This window comes from Peromyscus californicus, unplaced genomic scaffold (genome assembly GCF_007827085.1).
Source record: "Peromyscus californicus insignis strain IS unplaced genomic scaffold, ASM782708v3 Scaffold_15__1_contigs__length_86483966, whole genome shotgun sequence".
Classification (NCBI taxonomy): Eukaryota; Metazoa; Chordata; class Mammalia; order Rodentia; family Cricetidae; genus Peromyscus; species Peromyscus californicus.
The window spans coordinates 2,582,098-2,608,774 of NW_026294447.1; the positions used below are offsets into that span (position 1 = coordinate 2,582,098).

The 26,677-nt window shown below is 41.5% G+C and overlaps 1 protein-coding gene across 2 annotated transcripts in view; it reads left to right on the forward strand.

The window, feature by feature from the left end:
- Nucleotides 1-6,021, forward strand: part of Sypl1 (synaptophysin like 1) — a 35,029-nt gene extending 29,008 nt beyond the window's left edge. For both annotated transcript variants that reach the window (XM_052738297.1, XM_052738296.1), the window contains one exon: nucleotides 156-6,021. In XM_052738297.1, the coding sequence (XP_052594257.1) occupies nucleotides 156-290 (135 nt within the window). In that variant the 3' untranslated portion in view covers nucleotides 291-6,021. The remainder of the gene's footprint in view (nucleotides 1-155) is intronic.
- Nucleotides 6,022-26,677: the final 20,656 nt, after the last annotated feature.

The following is a 26,677-nucleotide window of genomic DNA, read 5'->3' on the forward strand; positions in this document are numbered from 1 at the left end:
CACAGAGAAACCCTGTCTTGAAAAACAAAAAAAAAAGTCATTATGCATCCAAAATTTGTACGATGGACTGTATGTATAGACTTAGTTTTTTATTCTGCTTTGTATGTATATTAAAACAAATATTAGATTTTTATATTTGTTTTCCTCTTTCATAGATCTTTGGCTTTCTGAATATGATACTTTGGGGAGGAAATGCTTGGTTTGTATACAAGGAGACCAGCTTACATAGTCCATCAAATACGTCAGCTTCCCACAGCCAAGGAGGCATCCCACCCCCTTCTGGAATATAATTAAATGGGGGAAATATACTGTATGAAATGTGTGCTATACTATGCCTTGTTGCCAACATCTTGAGAAGCATTATTGTTTCTAATAAAAAGTAATGGCTTTTTCAGTAAATTGGTGGGTTTAAAATTTTGCTGCTTTTCTATATAAAACGTGCCTTTTCTAGAAATGCAAGATGTAAATGCATTTTAAATGTAAGTTTGAACATTCAGGAGCCTGTTTATGAGATGATACTTATTTTTAAGTGAACAATAATTTCACTAAGTTACCTTCTAAAGTGTTTACACCTTAAGCCTTAACATAAACCTTCATTCAGAAAAGTTATGTCATATCATAATATAGGAAGAATGAGTTTGGAATATACACTACTGATAGTTTGTACACATCGTTCCCCTAAAGCTTGGCTTGTTTAAGAAAACCTTGATTGCATAAATTGTATTTAGGAAAAAAGATTAGTATAAATTTTATATCTGAATATTGTTCATGTTAAAAATTTTTGAATTGCAAAGAATGGGTATATATTTTGTTTCTGTTTTTCTAAATGACCTGCTGTACTTATTAGGTGTACTGAAATTGTCTTACGAGCAAGGACTTGAAAATTCTAACAAATATGTAGAGTTAACTTTGTGCTTCTGTTGCTTGAGGTATATTCATTATTTCTGGTGGTTTCTTAGGCTTGCTATGTTAGAAAGAGCATGGTTCCCACAATAGCTATATATATATGTGGACATTCTTTATGATAATGGTTTGCTATCCTTGTTCACAAGAGAGAAAAATCTACCTGTTTTCTTCAAGACCCTGTTAGAGGGTTAGAAAAAATTAAGGTTGCTTTTCACTTTAGAAACATTAAAATTTAGTCAATGAAGTTGTTTCTCCTGAGTTTAACATTGATATTGTGAAAATAAGTGCAGTTCAGATTTCATATTTCTTAATATTCATTCTTACTTCACAAAAGGATGATTAAGGAATTATGCTATAAAGGAACCTCAGTAAACTGTATTGTGTATGTGCTGTCTTTACACACACATTTGGGTATGTTGAGAATACAATGCTTTTTGTTGTACAGGGATCCAGACTTCCTGTCCTTACAAGATGATGTTTGTATTGCGAAGCACATCTTGAGATATTGCCTTATTTTTATTGCTTTATTCGTGGCAAAGTGTCTATGTAAGAATGTATGTTTAATACAGCAAACAATAAAGAAGTTACAATAAAGATGCCCCAGTGTGACAGTAACTCCCCATCCTCAGGTATGCGCAGCACAGAATGGAACTGGTTTTCAAAGCAGGAGGTAGAATTACAATAGTGTTTTTAAGTTTAGAACAGAATGAAATGCCCAGCATTTCATTCTCATTTGAAAGCATAACTCTTACATTGTTTTCCTGGTAAACATTTTCTAATTGGTCAGTCAAATAGCAAACATTACTGATTGAGAAGATACAGCTTCTGCAACATAACACACTGGGTAGACTGCTTGTCTTGCATACATGAGGCCCTGGTTTTAATCCCTGCACTACATAACCCAGCTGTGGCAGCCCAAGTCTCTAATCTCAGCACTGCAGTTTAAGGTCATCCTTGGCTACCTGGGGAATCCAAGGCCAATCTGGGATGTGTGAGTCAGGCACACTCATTTCCTGCTCGCCAGGTGCACTCTGTGTGTGTGTGTCTGTCTGTCTGTCTGTCTGTCTGTCTCTCCCTTCTCTGTTTCTCTGTGTGTGTATGTCTCATCTCTGTCTCTCCCTCTGTGTGTGTGTGTGTGTGTATGTGTGTGTGTGTGTATGTATCTCTCATCTCTGTCTCTTCACACCCTCTTTCCATTCCTCCCTCCTCTTCTTTCTCCCCCACCCTGGAGCTAAACTCCATGGTTTTGAACCTAGCCTTGACTATTCACTAGCTGGCTAACAAGATGAAATACCCTCTCTACCACCATTTGTATCTGAAAACATGGAAATAAAAGTACTGACCTTGGCCTGGAGAGATGGCTCAGGGCTTAGGAGCACTGACTTCTCTTCCAGAGGACCAGTTTCAATTCTCAGCACCTACATGACAGCTAATAACCAACTATAACTCCAAAGGCATCCAGTGTCCTCTTCTGGCTTCCACTGGTACTACATTTATACATAGACACACACATGCAGGCAAAACGCTCATATGTAGCTGAAGTTTTCCTGTGTCCCGCCCAGTCCACAGCCACTCAGACCCAAGTAAACACACAGAGATTTATATTAATTAAAACTGATGGCCATTAGATCAGGCTTACTACTAACTAGCTATTAAACTTAGCCCATTTTTGTTAATCTATATGTCACCACATTTTCTGTGGCTTTACCTGTATGCCATTACATGCTGCTCCCTGGATGGTGGGCTGGCGTCTTTTGCCTCAGCCTTCCTCTTTCCAGAATTTTTCTTGTCTGTTTATCCCACCTATACTTCCTGCCTGGCTACTGGCCAATCCTGCTTCGAAGAAGAAACTGCCAGACAAAGTTTTATTTATCAACCAATCAGAGCAACACATTCACAGCATACAGAACATCCCATGGCATCTCCCCTTTTTGTCTAATCAAAAAAGAAGGGTTTAACTTTAACATAGTAAAATTACATATTATGTAACAGTTATCAAGCAAGAATTAACAGTTACAATATCTAGTCTATATTTGGCAAAAATTAAAATATTTTATCCTCTATTTGTGAGTCTAAAGTTTTATATCTAATTTATCTTTTATCATAACCAAGGAAAATTATAACTAATTTTCAACTACATTGAAGACCCTAGAAGGATATAAACTACCTAAGTAAACAGGAAGAACATGGTAAGCAACTTACAAAAATCTAGAATGACAGAGACAGCTGTCTGCCTGGATAGTCATCAAAAGTTCCTCTGTACTGTTGGGGCATCCATCTTTAGCCCATAGGCCTAGAGTCTCTGTGTCCTGTAGAATGTCTGGCAGTTTCTTCTTCGAAGCAGGAACCTGAAGGACCATTTTGCCTTGCAAAAGTTCAGTGGTCACCTTCCTATAGGTCCTGTAAGTCCAGTTTATACAACATATTGTCAAGCAGTCGACACAAGGTCACTTTTTGCCCAGTGGCTAACTTTTGCCACAAAGAAAACAAACTCCATAATGAGTTTCTTTAATGTTCATTAACTTCTCTGAAGTAGATTGGTGCTACCAGGAGCAGACATGTCTCAATGTCCAGAAAGTCAAAGTTGTTAAAACATCTTAAATGCCATATTTTGTAAGTCTTTGAAGTGTTTGAAGATTACCTACCTAATTGAAATATATCTATGTATACCTAGAAAACTTAACTAACATGATTATAAGTTTGATTATCATAGATGACTAATAATTATACATTATGGTTTCAAATGAGCTGCACAAACATGATACCTTAAACAAGAGTAGAAATATACATACAGTATAACAAAATTCACTTTAAATTTATATCAATAAACTAAAATCTACACCAATGTAAAACATTTTAAACAAATTGCTCTTTAAAAGTAGATTCAACAATCTACCCTTTTATCCTATCATATCTATACTATCTTTTTTTAGAAAGAGATTGCATTTATAATCAACCTGTTTTAAATAAAAATGAACATTTATGAACAATATTTTGGGAATTTGGGTGTAGTTTCTCATACTACTTCCTGCTGGATGAGGGCGCTGGTAATCTAATGGAGATCCTGAGGAAATTATGGTCAAGTCCTGACTGGAGTAGTCTGTGAGACTGCATTGTCTGAGCCAGCTGCCTTGAAACAGTTCTGGATTTTGGATCATCTGGGCTATGTTGTCATCGGAGACCTCTTAGGGGGTCTTGACTGGTCAAACCATATTAGCTTGGAGGCAATCCATAGGTTCTCGTCTTCTGTGGAAACAAAAGCAGAACCTCTTTTCCAAAGCAACATGTCCATAGACATAAATTTTGAAATCAAGATATCTTTAAAATATACACATTGGTTTAACTGAGTAGGCTTTTTCTGCTTTTAAAAATTCCAAACACAATATAATAGACTTTCTGTGTAATATCCATCTTTATGTGGCTTAATTTTTATATTACCTTTATTGTCTCTTTAAATACTTTATTTTTTTAATACTTTTTATTTCTTTATATAACTGCAGGCAAAACACTCTTATGTCTTTTTTTTTAACTGACTTCAGAAATTATATGAAAAGCAAATGGCTGTGGAAACATGTTCAGCACATAAGTCCTCTGTAAATGTTAGCTATGTCTGAGACTGTTAGCCTGGAGTCCATGGGCTGGAGAAGCAAGAAGAGCTTCAAGCCAACAAGCTCCTCCCTTGGTAGTGTTTACAGTTTGATTTCTCCTAACCACTCCTAGGTGTTTGACTTTTTCTGTTTTTGGTAGATATTGGAGGTTTATGAAATAAGGTTAAAATTAGAGTAAACTTAGAAAGGGCTCCTGTCTCCTCCCCTTCACACTGCTTTTTAGTGAACATTACAGAGACAATTTCTAGAACAAATGCAATCAAAGCTTTCACTTCCCAGAGACAGGCTGCAGACAGCTGTATAGAAACAGATTCATTGCTAATGTTTTTAAATAAAGTTCACATGGATAAAGATCATTTTCAATCTGTTAAAGGTAAGGGCAGCAGTACATGATACTTTATTTTGAGCATAGTTACGTTTTTATATAATATTTCAAAAGAATGGGTGAACATATAAACTCTTACAGAACAATTGCTCTATATAAACCAGATTTTTAAAAGAAAATATTACAAGAACAGCCTTTTCCCTACTGAGATACAGTTGGTACAGATAGCTCAGAAATGAATATTCTTACCAATACTTGATGCTACCAGGGTTTTCTGTGAGAATTTCTTCCTGTGGATATAAGCAGTGCCCAAGTCATCTTGGTAGTAACCCGTGGCATTTACATAGGCTGCAGTTTTTCCCATCTCTGGCTTGTATTTTCACTGGATTTTTGTTATAAGAGTTTGTTCATTTCAATGGTATGTAACTATCTTCCTCATGGCCTTTAGTTTTCCACAGTGGCCATGGTGAAGTCATGTATTCTTGTATACATTTTAGGATCAACTTGTCAAGTTCCTAAAGACCTTTGTGAAGTTGCATTTGGAAAGAATTGCATTGAATTTATAAATCCATTTGTGGAGAATTGTCAAGTTTATAATGCCACAGTTTTGTATTTATAATCATGGTATATTTCTGCACTTATTAGATCTTCTATGCTTTTCAATAAAAGTTATTTTTGTTTTCCATGTAAAGATATGATTATACTTAGCCTCAAAAGTGTTCATGTTGTTTACATAGTTACATTAGATTATATTCTGAATTGAGTTGAAATTGTTTATTGTTATACATAACAATACATAAACATATGTGGATTTTTAGCTACTGGTATTAGTAGAAGTTGACAGGTTTTCAAACCTTGAATTTTAATATGTAAATTATTCTGATATTTAATGTATATCATCCACAAATATTGATGATTTTATTATTGAAGTTAGACTAAACTTTCTAGTTATTCTCTAATTATATAGTAATTGTCAAGACAATCTATTTTAAAAGTAGAAAATACATATTTACCTGACATACTGAAAACTGCTCAGTGCAGCACTTGTAACCACATATTATACTGTTGTATATTGGTAGCTGTGTAACATAAATTCTGATTAGTATCAATTGTTTCTTTGTAGCATTGACACCTTATTGGGAAATACTGATTGGATTAAATTGGTCACAGTAAGAATGGTCATATGAGTCTCTTATGTTGGAATTTGTTTGACTTTGCTTGGATAAGAATGGCATTTTAGAGCTAGGCAGTGGTGGCTCACACTTTTTTTTTTTTTTTTTTTTGGTTTTTTTCGAGACAGGGTTTCTCTGTGTAGCTTTGCGCCTTTCCTGGATCTCGCGCTGTAGACCAGGCTGGCCTCGAACTCACAGAGATCCGCCTGGCTCTGCCTCCCGAGTGCTGGGATTAAAGGCGTGCGCCACCACCGCCCGGCTCATGGCTCACACTTTTAATCTGTTTTGGAGGCAGAGACAGGTGGATCTCTCTGAGTTTGTTCCAAGACAACCAGGGCTACACAGAGAAACGCTATCTGGAAAAACTTTAAAATAAAAAGACATTTGTAGTTGATACATAAACGTGTATACATAAACATGCCTTAGGTATACAAATTAATATTGAAATGCATCTGATGAAGTTCACCACATCTAGATAATGAACCACTCTTCTGACCTACGCACTCCAGCAACTATTGTCACTGGGTATTTTCTAGAATTTTGTATAAGTGAGTTCATCCTAGTACATAATACATGTATTTTTTTTTATTTCTAAGTGTTCTGTGTGTGAATTACCACTATTTGCTTATATGCCTCTGTTGGTGAAGAGGCTGCTGGAACTTTGGGCCAATGACTGTCTATGAATACTCATGAGTCCTTTTGCTAGGTGTAGTGGTACACACCTACAACCTCAGACTTGGGAGGCTGAGGCAGAAGGATCTTGAGTTGGAAGAAAGGCTAGACTACATAATGAAACCCTATTTCAAAGGGGGAAAAAAAAACAAAAATGACAAAAAAAAATGTTAGTGATGGCACACACCTTTAGACTCCATACTCAGGAGGCAGAAATAAGCAGATCTTGCTGAATTCAAGGCTAGCCTGGTCTACATGGTGAGTTCAAGATCAGTCAAGGCTATATAGCCTGCTGGCTAGCTTTATGTCAACTTGTCACAAGCTAGAGTCTTCATAGAGGAGGAACTCTGTAATATCTGGCCATAAGTCATTTTCTTAATTAATGATTGATGGGAAGGGCCCAGCCCATTGTGGGTGGGGCTACCCCAGGGCTGATGGTCCTGGGTTCTATAACAAAGCGAGCTAAGAAAGCTATGTGGAGCAGTCCAATAAGCAGCACCCCTCTATGGCTTCTGATCAGTTCCTGCCTCCAGGTTCCTGCTCTGCTTGAGTTCCTGTCCTGATTTCCTTTGATGATGAACAGTGATGTAGAAGTGTAAGCCAAATAAACCCTTAACTCCCCCGGTTGTTTTTGGTCATTTTTCTTTAATCACCGCAATAGAGACTGTAACTAGGACACATAGTGAGACCCTGCCTCAACAATTAAAAAAAATTATTGTGTACATACTATAATAGTAAATACATGGGTAGGGTCCATGCCTGTCATTTCCATCATTTAGGAGGTAGGAGGTAGAAACGAGAACTGGGTTAAAGGCCAGTCTCGGTTACAGGACACCAACTTTCCCAAAACACAGAGGGGGGGGGAGAGATAGAAGGAGGAGGAGGAGGAGGACTGGAGAGGTGGCTCAGCAGTTAAGAACACCTCAGTTTCCAGCATCTGTATCAGCCATCTAGCCCCTGTTCCAGTGCCCTATTCTAGCTTCCATGGGTACTGCACATGCATACATGTGAACACATACATACTTGAGGACACACATCTGTAAAGTATTTTTTTAATTTTAAAAGGCAACGACTAGTAGAACAGCTGGATCACATAGTAGTGATATTTTAACTTGAGAAGCTGACAGAGTGGTTGTGTACCGACAGTGTCTGAGACTGGTTTCTTGACATCTTCCATCAGTAGGTGGCATGGTCAGAATTTGGAACGGAGCTGTTTTCATAGGTGTGTGGTAGTGCCATTGTCCTAATTCTAAAAGTAAATCTATTGGATTTTTCTTCATTTTGTCTTTCAAAGAACAAATTTAATTGTTTTGTGTTGGGAATTTTTAATTTGATCATATTTTCCTATGGATTTACTTTTGATGTGTTTATAAAATCTTTCTTTAATAATCCAAGCTCTCAGATATCTTTTGGAGTTCACAGTTTTGAGTTTTACAACCAGGAATCTGCATTTTAATAAGTTCCACAAACAGCTTGTAATCTTTCAAGCTTGAGAACCAGCAGCTCCTGTTGACAAAAGGCACCACGGAAATCCTTTGCTTTGGGGTGCACCTTAAAAGTTAATGGGCTCTGCTAGCTATCCAAAGGGAGTTCTACACAGCTTGTTCGTACACCAACATGAAGGCAGTCTGGACATTTTTACACTGCTTTCACCTCTAAGTCATCTTAGACCAGTGCTTACTGGTCACTATCAGAACTGAAAAGGAGGCTCTGTGATCTTAAGATCTCAGAACGTGACTAGCGTATAATAGCCGTATGGTTCTCTGGACCTGGGTAATCCCCGTGCTTCTACATGACACTTCATTCACCCATTTCTAGGCTGCTTTACCTAATTGTCTCTGAAGGTTTTCAGCTGATACTTCCCCCTGCAACTGTTCCTTGGTCCTACTGGGGTTCACTGGTTTCCTTACTCCCTCCGCCTCGTCTAGTCACCTTTCACTTGCTTCTCTACTTAGTAAATAGCCATGAGTAAGCTGTGCATAGTGTGATGCCTATTCTCCACCTCCGTGCCTATCTAGTGAAAGCCAAGCTAGTCATCACATCAGAAGTAAAGCCTGTTTTCTTCTAAATTAAAGGTGTCGGAGCTCACATTCCCTGCAGAGAACCAGAGAAGACTCCCTGCATTTCTTTTAAGTGGTTACTGTCTTCCAGAGCTAGCAACCACTCTACCACTCTTCATATCACCTTATATGTGTATATAAATCTCCCTTTGTTCAACCTGGGTTTTTTGGCTTGTTGGGACAGGGCCTTGCTATTTAGACCAGGCTAGCCTGAAATTTACTATGTAGCTCAGGCTTGCTTTCAGCATGATCTTCCTGTTGAGCCTCCTGGGTGCTGGGCCTGTAGCACCATGCCCAGCTTACCTTCGCCTTTTTAAAAATTAACATTATTATAATGATGTAATTTTCCTCCATTCCCTTTCTCTTAAAGGCAATTTTGATGGCATCATAGATAGATAGTTCATCACAACTGCAGAGATAATTTCCACATAAGGCAGCATTTGAACGTTCTTAGGGTAAAGATTTGTATTTTAAGGGTGACCAGATGTCCTATTTTGTACTATTCAAAATAATTTTTTTAGAGTACACATAAATATATATGATGGGGCTGGAGAGGACTCAGTCTGAAGAGTCTTGCTGCTTTTACAAAGACCCAAATTAGGTTCCCAGCACCCATGTTGGACAGCTCAAAACTGCCTGTGACTCCAGCCTAGGGGATTCAACACCCTCTTCTGACCTCTGTGGGCACACACATGTGGAATATGTACACACGCATATACACAGTGTGGGGGAGGGGGAAGATGTACGTGTGCACATAAATTAAAAAAATACATGGAAATATGTGTACAGTTCTCAGACTGACATTGCCAGTGCCTGAAGTTGGTGTCAGTTCTGAATGATGTGTTCATCTCTTGTAGTTTTTACTGCCTTAGCACACAAGTGACTGTTGACTTCTGAAAGTTATCTTTAAAAATCATTTTATTTGCTATTTTTAAAAATGTATGTTGATGGATTTAGCTGTGTTGTTGATCCTCACAGTTGGTGTTTCATTATAAATATGTTGTTGTTCTCGTATCTGTCCTATTGACAGTATCTGAGTTGTTGCAAACGTCTGCTGCTATGAAGCAATACAGTGAGATTGCTGGACTGTAGAAACATTAAGATTGCCAAACAGGTTCTCAGAATAGGTGTGCCAGTGCACTCCCCTCAGCTGGATGACGGGAGTCATTATCCTCTGGCTTAATTTTGCTAATTTGGTGAATATGAGGTGTTTCATACTGGTTTTAATTTTCTTGATTATGAGTGAATGAATGAGCTTAAACATTTTTTTTTCCTTTTTCAGTCTAGAGTTTGAATCCAGGCTTGTAAGTGACCAGGCAAGTGCTGCTGTGTCACCACCTACAGCCTGTCTTCCACATCATGTTCATAGTCTTCTGTAGAATCACTGTAACTAGGCAGTGAACTCAGTGACTTGTTCTCCTAGAATAATCTGGATACTGTTCCTTCGTATCTCTGTTGTCTGCCCCCAGGCCCATGCCATGAACCAAGAAATGTTTGCCCTTATTTATCACTCTGAGATAATTTGTTTATGATTGGGATATTTTTGTTCCATGAACTATGTAACGGGATTCACTAGTCTATTGCAACCTGAAATTCTGTCTGTGGGAAAATGACTTCTGGGTTACTGATGCAGTCTTGCTTGGGATTGCAGGACAGTTCAAATTTCTGTTCTTAGGCCACATTTTCCAGAATTTTCCCACATCATGAGTGTTCACATTTATTAGCACAAAGCTCTTGTCTCTTAGTTGTATTTTTAATATCTGCAGTTATGTTCCTTTCATTTCTGTCATTTTTGAGCCCTTTTTTTGTCCATTTCGTCAGAGGTTTGCCCGTGTTTCAATAGGCCAAGTTTGACCTGCTGTCCTGCATCTGCTTTCTTTAACTCCTGCCCCCATCTTCATTGGTTCTGGTCACTTTTGCCTCCCTCTAACTTGAAATGGTACTCAGCACATTCATTTTTCAACCTGTCTCTTCCTCTTAACATGTATGTTTGAGTTTTAAATTTCCACAACTTATCCCACGAATTTGGGGCAGTGTTTTTGTTTTTGTTTTGTTTTTTATCACAGTTCAAAATGCAGTTTCCTATTATAATTCTTTAATTTTTTGTGGATAAAAGTGTTTCAGATAAGAGTGTTTGCCTGTGTGTATGTACATGTACCAAGTATGGGATATACCCATGGAGGCCTAGAACTACAATCACAAATGGTTGTAAGGCACCACATGGGTGCTAGGAACTGAACCCATGTTCTCTGTAAAAGCAGCATGTGTTCTAAACTGCTGAGCCAACTCTTCAGCCCCCAATTTTATTTATCACAATTCTGAAATTAATTAGTAATGTTTCTAAACATATGGGACCTTATCATTTTTTTTAACTATTGAAGTAACAATGTTGTGATCTCTGCAATATCCAGTCTCCTGAAATTCCGTGAGTTTTTTGGGGGGTGGGGGTCTAGTTATAAGTCATAATTTTAACCACTATTACATACCACATGACATAACCATCATTAACAGACCACATAGTCTAGGTGTACAGTGTCATCTATAATCCAGGTTTGTGTGCGTATGTTCTGATGTTTGCATGATGGAGAGATATCTTCCCGTGCATCTCTCTAAACGCATTGCATCCCTGCCATTAAGTGACTCATGCCTTATGTTTCATGAGTGTGAATGGGAATGCTCTAGTGTGTCAATCTGTTTGCAGGGTATGTCAGGTCACTGATTTTGTAGTTTAAATATTTCATATTTTTATAAGGTGCTTATAAAATAAGGGTACAGTAAGTTGAGAACACTGAGAACAAGTTTCCTCACTTTGGAGTTTGGATCAGTCTCTCGAATCTGGAGCAGAGGTCTATATCTTTACAAGATTTGGGGGTTTGGGGCACTGTTCTGATACATCTTTTTCTCCTGGCCTTTTAGGGCTTTAACAACAATGTTAGATTTTTGGTTGGAGCCCCACAAGTCTCTGAAACATATTCACTTTGAGTCTATTTTCTCTCTAGAAATTGGACAACTTCTATTCTCTTCCAAGTATTGATTTTGTTGCTGAATCCGTCAGCTGGGCTTTGGTAAGTTTTTATTTCTGAAGTTTCCATTGGTTTACCCACATTTTATATTTCTTTGCTGAGACTCTATTTCCCCTTTGCTTCAAGCATAACTGTAATAGCTTGGTAAGCATGTTCTATGATTGGCTTGCCAGGCTTTCTAGATCATTATGACATCAGAGGCACTGTCGTCATTATTGTGATTTTCCTTTGGCTGAAGGTCACATTGGCCTGAAGAGTGGCGAGTAATGGTGATTATGACCATTTGGAGTATTATATTGAGTTTCCAGGTCTTGCACCTTGTTTCAGTAGGTTTCCTGTGACTCCACTCCTCCAGGTAGAGGAAGGGCCCCCTGGCACAGCCTGGCACAGCTGGAAGTGTCAGTCGAACATATGACCTCCACTCACATGGGAGTCACTAAGAACAGGCTTTCCCTATGGTATATGGCTGGGATAGGTGACTTCTCTGTCTTGCCCGGCTGTCCCTGTCCTCATCCTTTGCTAGAGAGTCCACTTTTAGGAAAGGTACTATGATGGTTTGAAAGAAAATGGACCCCAAAGGGAGTGGCACTGTTAGGAGGTGCGGCCTTGCTGGAGGAAGTGTGTCTCTGTGGGAGCGGGCTTTGAGGTCGCTTTTGCTCAAGCTTCCCTCAGTGTGATAGTAAGTCCACTTCCTGTGTTAGGGAGTTTGATAACCCCAGGAAAAGACCACAGACTCACTCCAGGTTATAATTAGTTAAATTTATTGATTCTGCTAGCAGGACAGCAGTCTCTGAGTCAAATTAGAAACTGCCATGTGAAGAGGGGTGAGGGAAGGATTTATAAACGCAAAAACCACAAGAAGACCTTGAATGTCTTCACAAGCAAGCCAAGAGCTGTTCTGCTCCATCAAGATTAGGTGGTCAAGATGACCGAAAATAGTCCTTGGATGTCTACACAAGCAGGTTACAGAAGCCAAAAAAAAAAAGCACTCATTCATGTCCTAACAAGTAAATGGTCACAACTGTACATGTTTGGGTGGGGGTCAAGGCATAGAACTTATCTTCCAGGAACTAGAGTCAGAGACAAATGGCTAGTGGGTACCAAGATGAATGTCGAGCAGAAGATGGAATTTCATTAGTCATCAAGATAGCAATAGAGAAGTAAGACACCAGGTTTCCTCTATCTCTCTACCTTTGGGGATTTTTATTTCTTTATATATAATGACTTTTCCACCCCTCAACCAAAGAAGTAGGGAAAAGTATAGCTTCTCTGGCTTTTGGGAACAAGTCCTCCCTCTTCTGGCTGAGTAAAGTTTCTGCCGAACTGTATACTCAGCAAGCAGAGGGAGGCTGGGTGAGGAGACTGTATCTTTGCCTCTCAGTATTTGTTTTCCCCATGCTTAGCACAAAGCTACTAGAAAAACCATGTAAGTGTAGAAGTAGTTTTGACACGGAATTTCCTTTCCCAGGATTTCAAATGGCAAAATAGTCTATGTGTAGTTTCATTTTAAAATAGAAGTTGTCTTCATGCTACTAGTTCTATGCAATATGTAAGAAATAAGTCTAAGGCCGGGCGGTGGTGGCGCACACCTTTAATCCCAGCACTCGGGAGGCAGAGCCAGGCGGATCTCTGTGAGTTCGAGGCCAGCCTGGGCTACCAAGTGAGTTCCAGGAAAGGCGCAAAGCTACACAGAGAAACCCTGTCTCGAAAAACCAAAAAAAAAAAAAAAAAAAAAAAAAAAAGAAATAAGTCTAAATCAAGTGCAGAACATCAGCATTGGAAGATTCAATTCCCTCACTTTATAAATCGGATCTAGAGTTAAGCTTGAGAGAACATGGCATCCACACTATTCCCAAAGTAGAAGTGTATCTGGATCCCCAGTCCAGCCCCATTTAGCCAACATATTTAGGCCAGACACCGCGTCCTGAATCAGGACATTGAATGTCTCTACAGCTCTCTCTGGGGCAGACTGAGAAGCAAACTGTACTGTGTAGCTGTTTGTTTATTGTCTCTTTGACTCTTGGGGAGGGGGCTGCCACCCAGCTCCCAAGTAAATCACATAGAGACTTATTCTTTTTTATGAATGCCCAGCCTTAGCTTGGCTTGTTTCTAGCCAGCTTTTCTTAACTTAAAATATCCCATCTTCCTTTTGTCTCTGGGCTTTTAGCTTTTTCTATTCTATATACTGTTCTCTACTTCTTACTCTGTGGCTGGTTGTGTGGCTGGGTGGCTGGCCCCTGATGTCATCCTTCTCCTTTTCTTGTTCCTTCTTCCCTTCCCAGATTTCTCCTCCTATTTATTCTCTCTGCCTGCCAGCCCCACCTATCCTTTCTCTGACCAGCTATCGGTCATTCAGCTCTTTATTAGACCATTAAGTGTTTTAGATAAGCAAAGTATCACAGCTTCACAGAGTTAAACAAATGAAATATAAAAGAATGCAACACATCTTTGCATCATTAGAACAAATGTTCCACAACATGAACAAATGTAACACATCTTAAAATAATATTCCACAACAGTACTGGGACAGTTCTCAGTTGTGGGACCTGGCCTCTTCATCCTCTTTGTCAAACACCCTATGCTGAACTAAACAGTGTGATGTGAAACTTCCTGCCACCCACAAAAGCTATAAAAAGTCAGACCTTTCCTTTGAGGGATTGGCCTGAGATCCCTGGCAGAGGTGCGGGGAGATGCTCTGTAGAGCTCCTCACCTGCTCCACCCCCATCCTTCTCATACCCGCTTTATCTCCCCATCTCTCATGAATGAAGCATCGCTCCAGGTTTTAAAGAGAAGCTGCTCCTTCCTTCCAAGGCCCCATTAAGTTTAGCTCTCCCTACATTATTGCTGCCCTCCCACCTTGAGTCTCCTCATGGAAGGGAAGTGTGTTGGCCGCCTCTGTAAACCAACAGCTATTGCCTTACACACACGCGCACGCGTACACACACACACACACACACACACACACACACACACACACACGTCCCCCCCCCCACATTTCTTCTAACATACTACAAATTTTTAATTAGCAAGGAAGGCTTTTTTGCCAATAACAGAAAGTTATTTGTATCATATTAGCCAAATGCCTTACTGTTTTGAGAAAAAAAAAATCAATGAAGAAGTCTGCCCAGGCATTTACACCCTCCTCACATGGCCCAGAGGTCGGCTCTGTCATCTGCTGCTGAGACAGTAAGTACTAATAGCACTAGGGGTGAGACCCACTGCATCTGTTTGACAACGTGTTGGTTATTATCCTTAGCAGGGGCAATTTCAATGGAGTTTTAGGGACAATAGCCTAATCAGAGTAGACAGGAAAGAATAATTTGGAAGAGGATGACATGAGCAAATGTGGATGATTCTTCAGAGGCACTCTGCTGTGGGGAGAAGCAGAGAACTGGAGTAGAGGGTTTTGTCTTTTAAGCTGAAAAAAAAAATTGATTCTCTTTAGAGCTAGAAAATCCTTACTGATCCAGAAAGGAGGAAAGGCAGGGATCCTGAACCTGAGGGAGGGCACACGCAATCCATTATATCAGGACAGTGTGTTTGTGTGTCTGTGCACATGTGTGTGCCTGTGTGTATGACAAAGTGCATGTGTATGTGAATGTATGTGGAGGTCAAATCGGTGATGTCCTGTGTCTTCCTCAGTCACTCTCCACGCTGAACCTGAAGTTCACTGATTCTTTTAGGTTGTCTGGACAGCAAGTCCCAAAGATCCTTCCAGCCTCTGCTGCCCCCATGCTGGCACTACAACCATACTCTGTCTTTTTCACATGCGTGGTGGGGATTGAACTGAGATTCCCATGCCCAGTGAGCCATCTCCCGGCTCTGCCAAAAACAGAATTTTTAAACAAGTTGCTTAGATTTAGTGACAAAGAATGTTCTCTTTAATTGCAACCGTGTTCTGAAAATAAGCAAAATCATCACATGAGAATAAGTAGAAGGGCAATGTACAGACTCTGGGCAGGTGAGGAGAAGTAGAATGTTTACATTAAAAGGCTTTGCCAAGCATGGCAGACACCTGTAATCCCAGCACGTGGGAGGCTATAGTGAGGCCCCATCTCAAAAACCTAATGGCTGGGACGGAGCATGCTTAGAGCCATAGTGCTGAGTCTGAGGATTGTTGATTCTAGCCAACACACCAGGATGAGAAAAACTGCAAAAGGAGAAACTAAGCTGTTATTATTAATAGATAACAAGTCCAGGTAGGAGACCCAAGATGAGCTCCAACCACCGGAAGTAGCTTAGAGAAAGCGGGATGGAAGGTAAATACGCCAAAACTGCACAAGCAATTATTCTAAGACTTCAAGAAAGGTTGTGGACTAGAGGCTGCCACTGTGAGAGCCAGCAAAAAAGTCAGATGAGAAGAAAATAGACTACCCCAAGGGGAAAAGAAGGAAGAGCTTTGACAATGGGAAGTTATGGTAGAACAACTGAGTGTAAAACTATACTACACACTGAAACTCAAGTCAAGCTGACACAGCCCAACTGTGCAGCTCCCTGGCATGGGGAGAGCGAGTGGAAACCAAAGTTGCAGGTTGGGTGAGATTGTGATTCCTTTAGCCAGAAGTCAGGAAGAATCCCGCATTATCTGTCTATATGACTCAGAGAGCAGTGGCCAGGCACCATTTTAACAGAGAATCTATTGCGTAAAAGTGAGCTACCCTGGTGACCAGGTAATAGGAACAACCACAAGTCAGGGAGACTGAACTTAATGTGCCAGGACCCCAGGCTGAGAGTCAGGCATGAGACTGTTGTATAGAGCAGGGGTGGGGGAAGTGGGGGGCAGGGGAGTTGCAGGTGCTGAACAGCTGGAAAATGTAGGCAGCAGGAGGCTGTTTGGGCAATGAAGTGCACAGGGAAAGGTGACAGACTCCTCAGCAGGGAATAACTGGAGTCTGACAGCCCTGGGCCTGAGGTCGGGGTGGTATAAATGGAATTCCTAGCTGCTGTTCACTGCTCTAAAGTCTGTGCTCTGAAGCTCCACAGCCAAGACTGCATCTCTATAGCAGGGTTGCCAACACTCAGGAGGCTTTGGAAACCAGAGAGGCAGGTCTTCCACCCACACAGATTCCAGTGCTATGGTCTTCCCCACATCCAGTCACTAGGAAGACACCTCCCTCCATATAGCACATCTGCCACAAATGTATGATCTGGGGAGTCTCAGGAAGGTGGGTGTCTTAGTCACTGTCCAATTGCTGTGAAGAGACACCATGACCAGGGCAAGTCTTATACAATAAAGCATTTAATTGGGAGCTGGCTTACAGTTTCAGAGGTTTAGTCCATCATCATTAAAGCCAGGAGCATGGCACCACACAGGCAGACATGGTGCTGGAGAAGTAGCTGAGAGATACACCCTGATCCACAAGCAGCAGGAAGAGAGAGCCACTGGGCCTGGCTTGGGCTTTTGAAACTTCAAAGCCCACCCCCAGTGACACACTTCCTCCAATAAGGCCACACCTATTCCAACAAGGCCACACCTCCTAATCCTTCTCAAGTAGTGCCATTCCCTGATAACTAAGCATTCAAATCTATGAGCCTATGGGGTCCATTCTTATTCAGACCACCACAGTGGGATGATCTGCCTGGCCCATAGACTGCAAACCTAGATGTGGCCAAGAGGGTATTCTGACATACAAAGAGGAACAACTACTAAAGACAGTTCTGGCAGACACTGAGCACCTATCCCATACAGACTCAACACAAGCATAAATCACAGGAAAGACACGTAGCAGCTTATATTAAAGCAATCTGCCAGGAAAATATCACAATTCTAAGTATATACACTAAATGCTGGGGCTCACAATTTTATAAAACAACCATTAATGACATAGAAGATCACATGGGTCCTGACATGAGAGCAGTAGGTGACTTGAATACTCTAATGATATACCTCAAGGTCTCAAACACAAGAGCAGAACATCAAAACATAATACAAATCAGAGCAGAGGGCTGGAGAAATGGCTCAGTGGTTAAAAGTATTTGTTGCTCTTCCAGAGGACCCAAATTTGCGTCCCAGCACCCACATGTGCCTCACAGCTACCTTTAACTCCAGTTCCAAGGGATCCAGCATCCTCTTCTAGTCTCTGTGGGCACAAGGCACATACTTGGTACACAGATACAGATTTAGACAAAACAATCATACACATAAAATAATAAAAGATTTTACAAAATTTAAATCAGTGCAGAAAATTATTAAATGGAAACTATGAGAATAACACACATAATCAATCAAAGAAAAGTTATTTGAAAAAAGAAATTAGACCAGCAAACCCTGAAAGAAAAGAAAGATCCAGACTAATAAAATTGCATAAGAAACAAAAAAAGGAGAGATAGCAGAAGGTTCCAGTGAAATTCAGAGAATCACTGGGCAGTGTTTTGAAAACATATTTCAAAAATGTAGAAAATCTAGAAGAAATGGATAGATGTCTAGATACATATGACCGACCAAAATTAAATCAGGATGTTAACTTCAGTGGGTACATTTCAAGCCACAAGATCGAAGCAGTAATAAAAAAAAAAAATATCTCTCAACAAAGAATAACCCAGGACCGGACTGGTCTGTTATCAAATGCTATTAAAGCATTAAAGAAGCTCCTCTCGCTGTTCCTAAGGTAGAAAGGCAGGGGCACAGCCAAACTCACTCAACAAAGCTAGCGTTCCTGGGACACCAGAACCAGAGACAGGCACAACAAATAAAACTGTTCATCAATTTCCTTGATAAACAAACACAAAAGTTCTCAATAAGATTCTTGCAAATTGGGGCTGGAGAGATGACTCAGAGGTTAAGAGCATTGACTGCTCTTCCAGATGTCCTGAGTTCAATTCCCAGCAACCACATGGTGTTTCACAACCATCTATAATGGGATCTGATGCCCTCTTCTGGTGTGTAGGCAAACATGCAGACCGAGCACTGTATACATATTAAATAAATAAATCTTTTTAAAAAAGATTCTTGCAAACTGAATTAAAGAAGGCATTAACTGTCAACCAATAGCTGAGGAGCCCCCATGATACTGGACTGGGCCCTCTGGATAGGCGAGACAGCTGTTTGGCTTGAACTGTATAAGGGGTCCCCAGGCAGTGGGATCGGGACCTGTCCCTAGTGCATGAGCCAGCTTTTTGGAACCTAGTGCCTATGGTGGGACACTGTGTGTAGCCTTGGTGCAGGGAGGAGGGGCTTGGACCTGCCTCAACTGAATGTATCAGGCTCTGCTGATTCCCCGGGGGAGACCTTGCAGGTGGGGGGGGTGGGTTGGGGGGAAGCTAGGGGGCGGGAGGAGGGAGGACAGGGGAATCTGTGGTTGGTATGTAAAATGAGTAGAAAAATCTCTTAATAAAAAATAAATAAATAAATGAAATCTCAAAGACAACACACACACACACACACACACACACACACACACACACACACACACATGCGCGCGCATATGCGATAGCCAAGTAGTTTTCACCCCAGAGAAGCACAGATGGTTCAAAACACATAAACCGATAAGTGTAATGCAGCACAGAAATAGTCTCAAGGACAGAAGTCACATGATCATCTCAATAGTTGCAGAAAAGACCTTCAATGATGCTTGATAAAAACCCTGAGAAAATGAGGACGGAAAAGAAACACATATCTCAGTATTAGAAGCCTGTGTAGCAAACCTATGGCTGACACTAGACTTACCAGGAGGAAACCAACAGCGGTTCTTGTGCACAGGGATAAAACACAATTACTCAGCACAGAATCTGAAGCATTAGCTAGAATAGTAAAGGAAAGAAGTAAAAGGGGTGTAAATAGGAAAGGAAGAAGTTAAATCATCCCAGTTTGCAGAGAACATGATGCTGTATTTAAAAGACCCTAACCACTCCATAAGAAAACTCTTAGTAACAAGATATAAATTCAATGTATAAAAATTAGTAGCTTTTCTATATACCAATAATGAACTTGTTGGGAAATAGATCAAGAAAAAATAATTCACACTAGCTTTTTAAAAAAAAATCTAGCCGGGCGGTGGTGGCGCACGCCTTTAATCCCAGCACTCGGGAGGCAGAGCCAGGCGGATCTCTGTGAGTTCGAGGCCAGCCTGGTCTACAAAGCGAGTTCCAGGAAAGGCGCAAAGCTACACAGAGAAACCCTGTCTCAAAAAACCAAAAAAAAAAAAAAAAAATCTAATAATAAATCTAATCAAGGAAGTAAAACACCTCTACAGTGAAAATTTTAAGACACTGAAGAAATTGAAAACAGTAGAAGATAGAAAGACCTTCCATGTTCCTGGGCAGGCAGAGTTAATAATGTGAAAATGGCTATATTATCTAAAGCAATCTGCAGATTTAATGTAATTCCCATGAAAATTCCAATGAAGCCCATTACAAAAGTAGAAAAAAAAGACAACCCTGCAATTTGTATGGAAACACAAAAGATCCCAAATAGACAAAGCAATCCTGCAGTCATCACAATACCTGAGCTTAAACTATGCTGCAGAGCCATAGTAACAAAAGCAGTAGGTACCAGCCTAAAAACACCACATACTTTGGTCATAGAACATGGGTTAATCAAATTTCCCCAAGGAAGTCAGGAAGCTTCCTCTCTGCCAACTAGATTTCATGGTACCAGAAGGTGTTGTGTAAGCTGATGTGAGGGAAAAGTCACCAGCAGTCTTATCCAGCTGTGAGCTATGACAGGCATGACAACATATGCCCATGGCTGCAATGGTGGCAGGAATTTTATAAGGTAAACAACTGCTTCTTTAAATTGGATTTACAGACCGACCATTCCACAGGAGGCAACTCATGCCTAAAACTCATGCCTTCCAAGGCACGTGGTTGGGGAGTTCAAAGACTCCAGAATGAACCTGCTGCTATTATTTTACTAAATGAACATAATATCAAACTTCCCTCTAAATTTATGTCTCTCTAGCCATAGATTAATGCAGCTCTCAGACATTATTGCAGCATTTCTTTGTGCAGTGGACAATGGGTAATGCAGACACTCATAACTCATCAAAGTGCAGAGAATGGGTGTCAGTGGAGTCGGCAGCCACAGATGGGCATCTGCATCCCCTGCCCACAGCTCAGGGGCCGTCTCTGAAGAAGGGATGGAAAGATTTTAAGAGCCAGAGGTCAGGAAGGGCCAAAGAGAAACTGTCTTCTGAACATGAAGGGGCCACTGCTGTCATGAACTCATGGAAGCTGTGATGCCTGCACAAGACCTACCCAAGAGGTTGAGTGTCCCTTATCTAAAATGCCTGGGACCAAGTGGTTTGGATCCTAATATTTCATTAGATAGACTGTCAAGGCCTGCCTCGGTAAAAAGGTGAACACTTCAAGAGAGTACACGGATGTTTGGTCTTGCCGTATCTAAAAAGGGAGTGTCTTGGCAGAGGGAAAGGCAAGGCAAGGGTGCAGAGGTGAGAGCACAGGCACCAGAGACCGTTCAGGGCAGCACCATGTGAGTGTCATGGGATATGGCATTTATTTAAAAGACTAGGCCTGAAGTCATGGTGAGAAACCAATGAAAGAGTGCTTCTGCCTTGAGTGATAGATCCAAAGTCCTGGTTGACCAGCAGTCTGGAAGCAAAGCTGAACATGCAGCAGGGGAACTAAAAACTGGACAAAAAACTGGAGTCTGTGAAGTCAAATTAGAGAACCCATGAGAACTTAGATGGACATCTTAGAACCCACCCAGTCCCTGTGCGACTGAGGGGGGCACTTCAGGTGCCATCTATGCCCTTCATCGTAGAGCTCCGTGTACCAGGCTCAGAATGCAGGGAAGATGAAGGCAGTCTGACAGCAGCTGCCCCACATCCACATCCAGCAGATCACCAGCAACCTGTGTGAGCTGCTGCAGAGCCTGGCTTACTGCAATGACCTGCACAGCATCCTACAGCTGTTTTGTTGCTGCATTCCCAATCTCACACCCTTTTCTCGAGAGCCAGGAGGAACTCTGGGAAACGTAGCTCAAGCTTAACCAAAATGACACACCTTCAAATGAGGAGTGGAAAAGATATCGTTGTAGCCAGACGGGGGTGAGTTTGGGACTAAGTGGTAAAGGATGACTACAGAGTATGTTCTGAATAAACCACACCTGAGCATGAACCCAAATGACTTCCTCTGACTGTGTCTAAAAATAGCTCACTAAATGTAGTTGGTGTAGTTTTCCAGGCTGAAGAAAAGCCAGAACGAAGCTTAGGTAGAGGGGTAACAAACAACCCTGGTGATTGAAATTTTAACAAATGTTAGAATTTCCCTTTGGAAACCTTGGTATCTAACTGAAAAGAAGCGACCATTGATTTGATCCTAAAGAATAGGGGTTTGGGGGGTGGGGATGGCCTGGAATAGGACCTAGAGTTCAGGAAATGGGACTAATCTGTGAGTTAAGGCACGATTTTTTTGCCCCATTTTTTGTAATGTCACTTGCTTTTATAATTTCGTGGGAAGGCCTAAGGCATTGTGTCTTGCAGATATTTATTTGAGACTAGTCTGATGGCCTAGCTTGGTGTCAGGACAACATCAGCAAGATATAGTAGAGCTCAACGGCCCCTGACTGTGTATTTCCCAGATTCACTTGCAGCTATGTGTGGCTTTGTGGCTAAGTGATGGCCTCTTTGGTGCTGACATTACGAGTGCACGTCACCATGGTGGATTTTTAATGTGGGTTCAGGGAACTGAAGTCAGATTCTCTCACTGGCTAGGCAAATGCTTTACAAAAACATCTTTTCTCATCCTCAGTGAGTTCATTTTTTAAATGTTAAAAATTATTTGTTTGAGGCCACCCTAACTGGCCCAGACCTTATGGCTCTCCTTCCTCAACCTCCTGAGAATTGGGGTTATGGGCATGTGCCATGTACCCAACTTGTAAATTCATTTTAAAAGCAGTGACTATCAGGCACCAGTGTAGAAGAGAGGATGATGTGAGAGAGACAGGTCAGGACAAAGTCAGGCCGTCGCCTTTCCTCGGGTGGAGGTAAAATGGCGCTGATGGTCTAGCTCTGGGTTGGGTATTAGTCTCACTGTGTTCATTCATTATCACAGGAGGGTGATGTAAAGGCAACAGGCCAGGTGTGGACTAGTGAACAGTGTACCATCCACTGAGAATGTTTATCGTGGTGTTCTGCACACTTCAGTGCATTTTCCAAAAAGCACTTGCCCATGAGAATTGTAAAAGAATTTTCCTTAATCCCACTACCCAAACACAGCAAACAGCTCCTTAAACGTCTCGGCTAATGACCTGGAGCACATTTTCATGGCTTTCCAATGAAGTGTGAAGTATTGCAGTTCTCCTCAGCACATTGCCAAGTGAGCCCTGGGACACTCTCAGCAGTTAAGGCCAAGGGAAAGATCTAGAAAACCTTGGCTCTGAACTTCAGAAAAGAAATAACAACAGCGAAAAAATGTCATGGAAGGCTTCTAAGGATAGGTTTCCATTTGTTGACTTTAAAATTGAGCTGCAAAATGCTCATCTAAATTCTAGGAGTAGAAAGTATTGCAGAGTAAATATTAAGTGCTAACATTTGTTTTCGATCATGTTCATACTGTCATATGTTTTATATCTTTCTTCTGTGTGACTGCTTACCAAAGTTTTCTTTATATTATACACCCCTCATTTTTCATACCGTAACATAGAAAGTGTTAGCATTCAGGCATTACCTGGCCTGCCCCGTGGGGACCTGGCAGGATGCATCATCCCTGTGCACATGTGCTTGCCAGTATTCAGGCAGGTACGCTGGCCAGCCCAGGGTCCTGCAGCCACTACGTCACTACGTAATTTGTGCACATGCACAGTGTCCCCTCATAAGAGGCAGGCCCCATCCGCCTCCCTTTTTCTCTCCTCAGCTCTTGTCTCCAGAGGTCACACTCTTCCTTCCCTTCCCCCAATAAACCCTCCATGAGCCTTGTTGCATGGTCTGTCTGTCTGCTCTCGCACGCTGTTTTTAAACTATAACATTGGTGCCATGAGACTCAGCAGGCCCTTCTGACGCTTCTTCCTGCCCACCAGCAGTCTGAGGCATGCCAAGACCCTGGAATCCGACCTGCCTGCAACCGTCTTACTTTTCCAAGTAACGGATCGCAGGCCCTCCATCCAATACGATTAGTGAGTTTCCCTTCTCCACCTCTGGCCGTTTCCCACGAGTGACGATTCGTCTCTCAACGGTGGTTTTGCGCCCCTTGGCCCCACCAACAAGTCCTAGTTCTGGACAACCCATTTGTTTCTCAGACTCAGAGCCCTGGCCCCTGCTCTGTGTGTGACGACTCACTGAGCATCCTGTGCCTCCTCAATTGATCCTTGCTGAATTTCTGGGACGCTAGAAATTCCAGGCCTTTGGGTCTTACTTCTCTACTTCACTCATGGAAAAATGCCTCTAGAATCATATCTCCAAGCTCCCCAAACCTTAGACCTCTATATCTAGCACCTGACTTAAGGGCTTAACTTATCCGCATTTGCAGTCAGAACTGGTCCCAATACCCCTTAGATATCAATCCAAATGGCCGCTTACTGGCACCCTACATCCCGATATTTCATGGGACCTTTGTAGCTTCTGCCAGCGATCCGATGGATGGAAGGGGGTACCCTGTTTTCAAGCTTTCTCTTATCTTTGCTCCAAGCCCTGACTCTGTTCTTTCTTCTTTATAAAGACTATTAAGCTGCATTTCCCCTCTCATTAGGTGAACTCTCTCAAATAGTTCTTCGGTCAAAAAATTCCAGTGTTAGTTTCTGTAGCAGCAGCAGCAGCAGCAACAGCAGCAAAGCAGCAGCCTGCCTCTGCCAAAGCAGTTACATCATCACCTGTCACCAGGTCCCTTTCCACAGCCAGCTATATGACATGTACACCCCTTGAAAGTGCCCACCAGGCAGAGCTCATTCTCTTGCCTCTTGCTCTTCTCCTTGTCTCTAATTTCCTCCCTTGCCTCCTTTCTCTCTCTTGCTTCTCTTCCTTCCCATCTGCCTGCCTCTCTCAGGTCCCCACTGACGCCGCCTTCCACTCATTCACTCTTTTGCTTTCCCCCTCCCTGCATCAACTCTGTTGCATGTGGCATGTTTGTTTACTGGCACACTTTGGCAGGGCACACCAAAGCTACTCACTTCATGCTGGGACCCTACCTGGCTGCTCCACCCACAACAGATCTGCTCTCTCCCATCTGCAAAACGTCTGCTTTCTCATTCACCAATGGCTTTGCCTTTCATTCAATACAGGGAAATGGGTCCCTCGTGGGGTAGCCTGCCTCTGACCATTCCCCTCGATGTGAGACTGGCGTCAGTATTCCTTGGACCAGGCAGCTGGGAAACTGAGAATGAATTCTCCACTCTCTTTTTCTTAGCTCCCAAACCTGCTTGACTCTGTCTGTTCTCCTCTAAATGTCCTGTCTAGGTCTGCTGCAATGTGGGAGTCAGAGATGGAAAAGCCAGCTTCGTTTCACTCAGCACACACTGGTTTTCCCTTTAATTTATTCAACTCCTGTTTGAGATGTGTGTGTGTGTGTGTGTGTGTGTGTGTGTGTGTGTGTGTGTGTGTGTGTATACATGTGTATGACTTGGATTTAACTCTATATGTGTGGACGTAAGCTAGCTTTATCTCTGTATGTATATGTAACTTGGATTCAACTGTGCATATATGTGCATGTAACTATTGTTTAGAAACACATGTATTAAGCAGCAACCACGTGGCTCTTCTCCATCTTGGCTGGTGACCTCATCATGATGTAGGCAGCCACATGGCTGGCAGCCATCTTTTACTAAGGTTAAAGAGTACATTTCTTAGTCCTAATGAGTTCTCTGTTCATTGTATCTCCCTCTAGGCTAAGTCTCAAATATTTTGGATTGGTATGAACTTTTATATGATGATAAAAATATATGGTTAGATTTATTACAACATACTGCATATGTGATTCAACTCTGGTTTAAAATATACTCTATATGGTGATAAAAATTTAAGGTTATGAAGATCTACTCATATTAACAAAAAATAACTTAGAGACTTATACCTGAGTAGTTATGTCTTTGCCAAGCTTCTAGAGAACTTAAGTAAGTGGTCACATGTGTTTGATAAACAAGATATATATTCTATAATGAAATGACTGGTCCCCCGAGAAGGTCCTTTTCCCAGAGTTGGGCATTTGGGCAGATGCCCCCATGGCCTGTCAAGGACAGTGCTACCCTCTGTGTTCCTTTAGTCCCTGCTCATGGGCCCCACCCAAACTCACATGCCCCCTTTCTCCTGTTCCGATTTCTCTCTGGGATCTTTCCTTTGTCATTTTCCTTGTCTTCCTAGGAGGCAGCCTTAACAGCTTCGTACAAACTTGTTCTATTTTTACCCACAGAATGGCTCTTTTAGTTTCTTTACTGAGCCCATTACCTATGGTTAAAAGGTTTTAGTTTGATACTAGAAGAGCTTTAATTCAAAATCATTATTTTTAAGGCTAAACCTGACAGGAATAGAATGTAAAGTCCTAGTCTTGTGAAAGGTGCTAACTTATTGTAGACTGTTAGGGACACAAGTTAACAATCATCCTTATAAATGATCAAGTTCCTTAATTACAGTCATGCTAAGTACTAATATAATTAATTACAGGGATAAGCCTTATTCAGTCCCCTGTATGTATTTTCTAAGTTAAGCTTAAAACAAGTAACTAGAAACAAAGTTTATCCATTCTGATATACCTAATAGACAGACAGTCCTCAAATGCTCAGAGATCTGCAGAAGATGGCATTTAAAATATTTAATTAAAAAGCTTTTCATGTTAGAGAGACATGCCAGCTCCTGGCAGCAACCCTGTCTCCTCCAAAGCAGATGGCTGGGCGCAGAAGAACCTCCACCTGGAAACTTGCTTCAAATGTGGCAGTGCCAGCCACCAAGCAAAAACCTGCCCTCCACCTCAACTGCTCCCAAGACCCTCTCCAGGCTGTGGACAACAGGACACGGGGGACTCGAC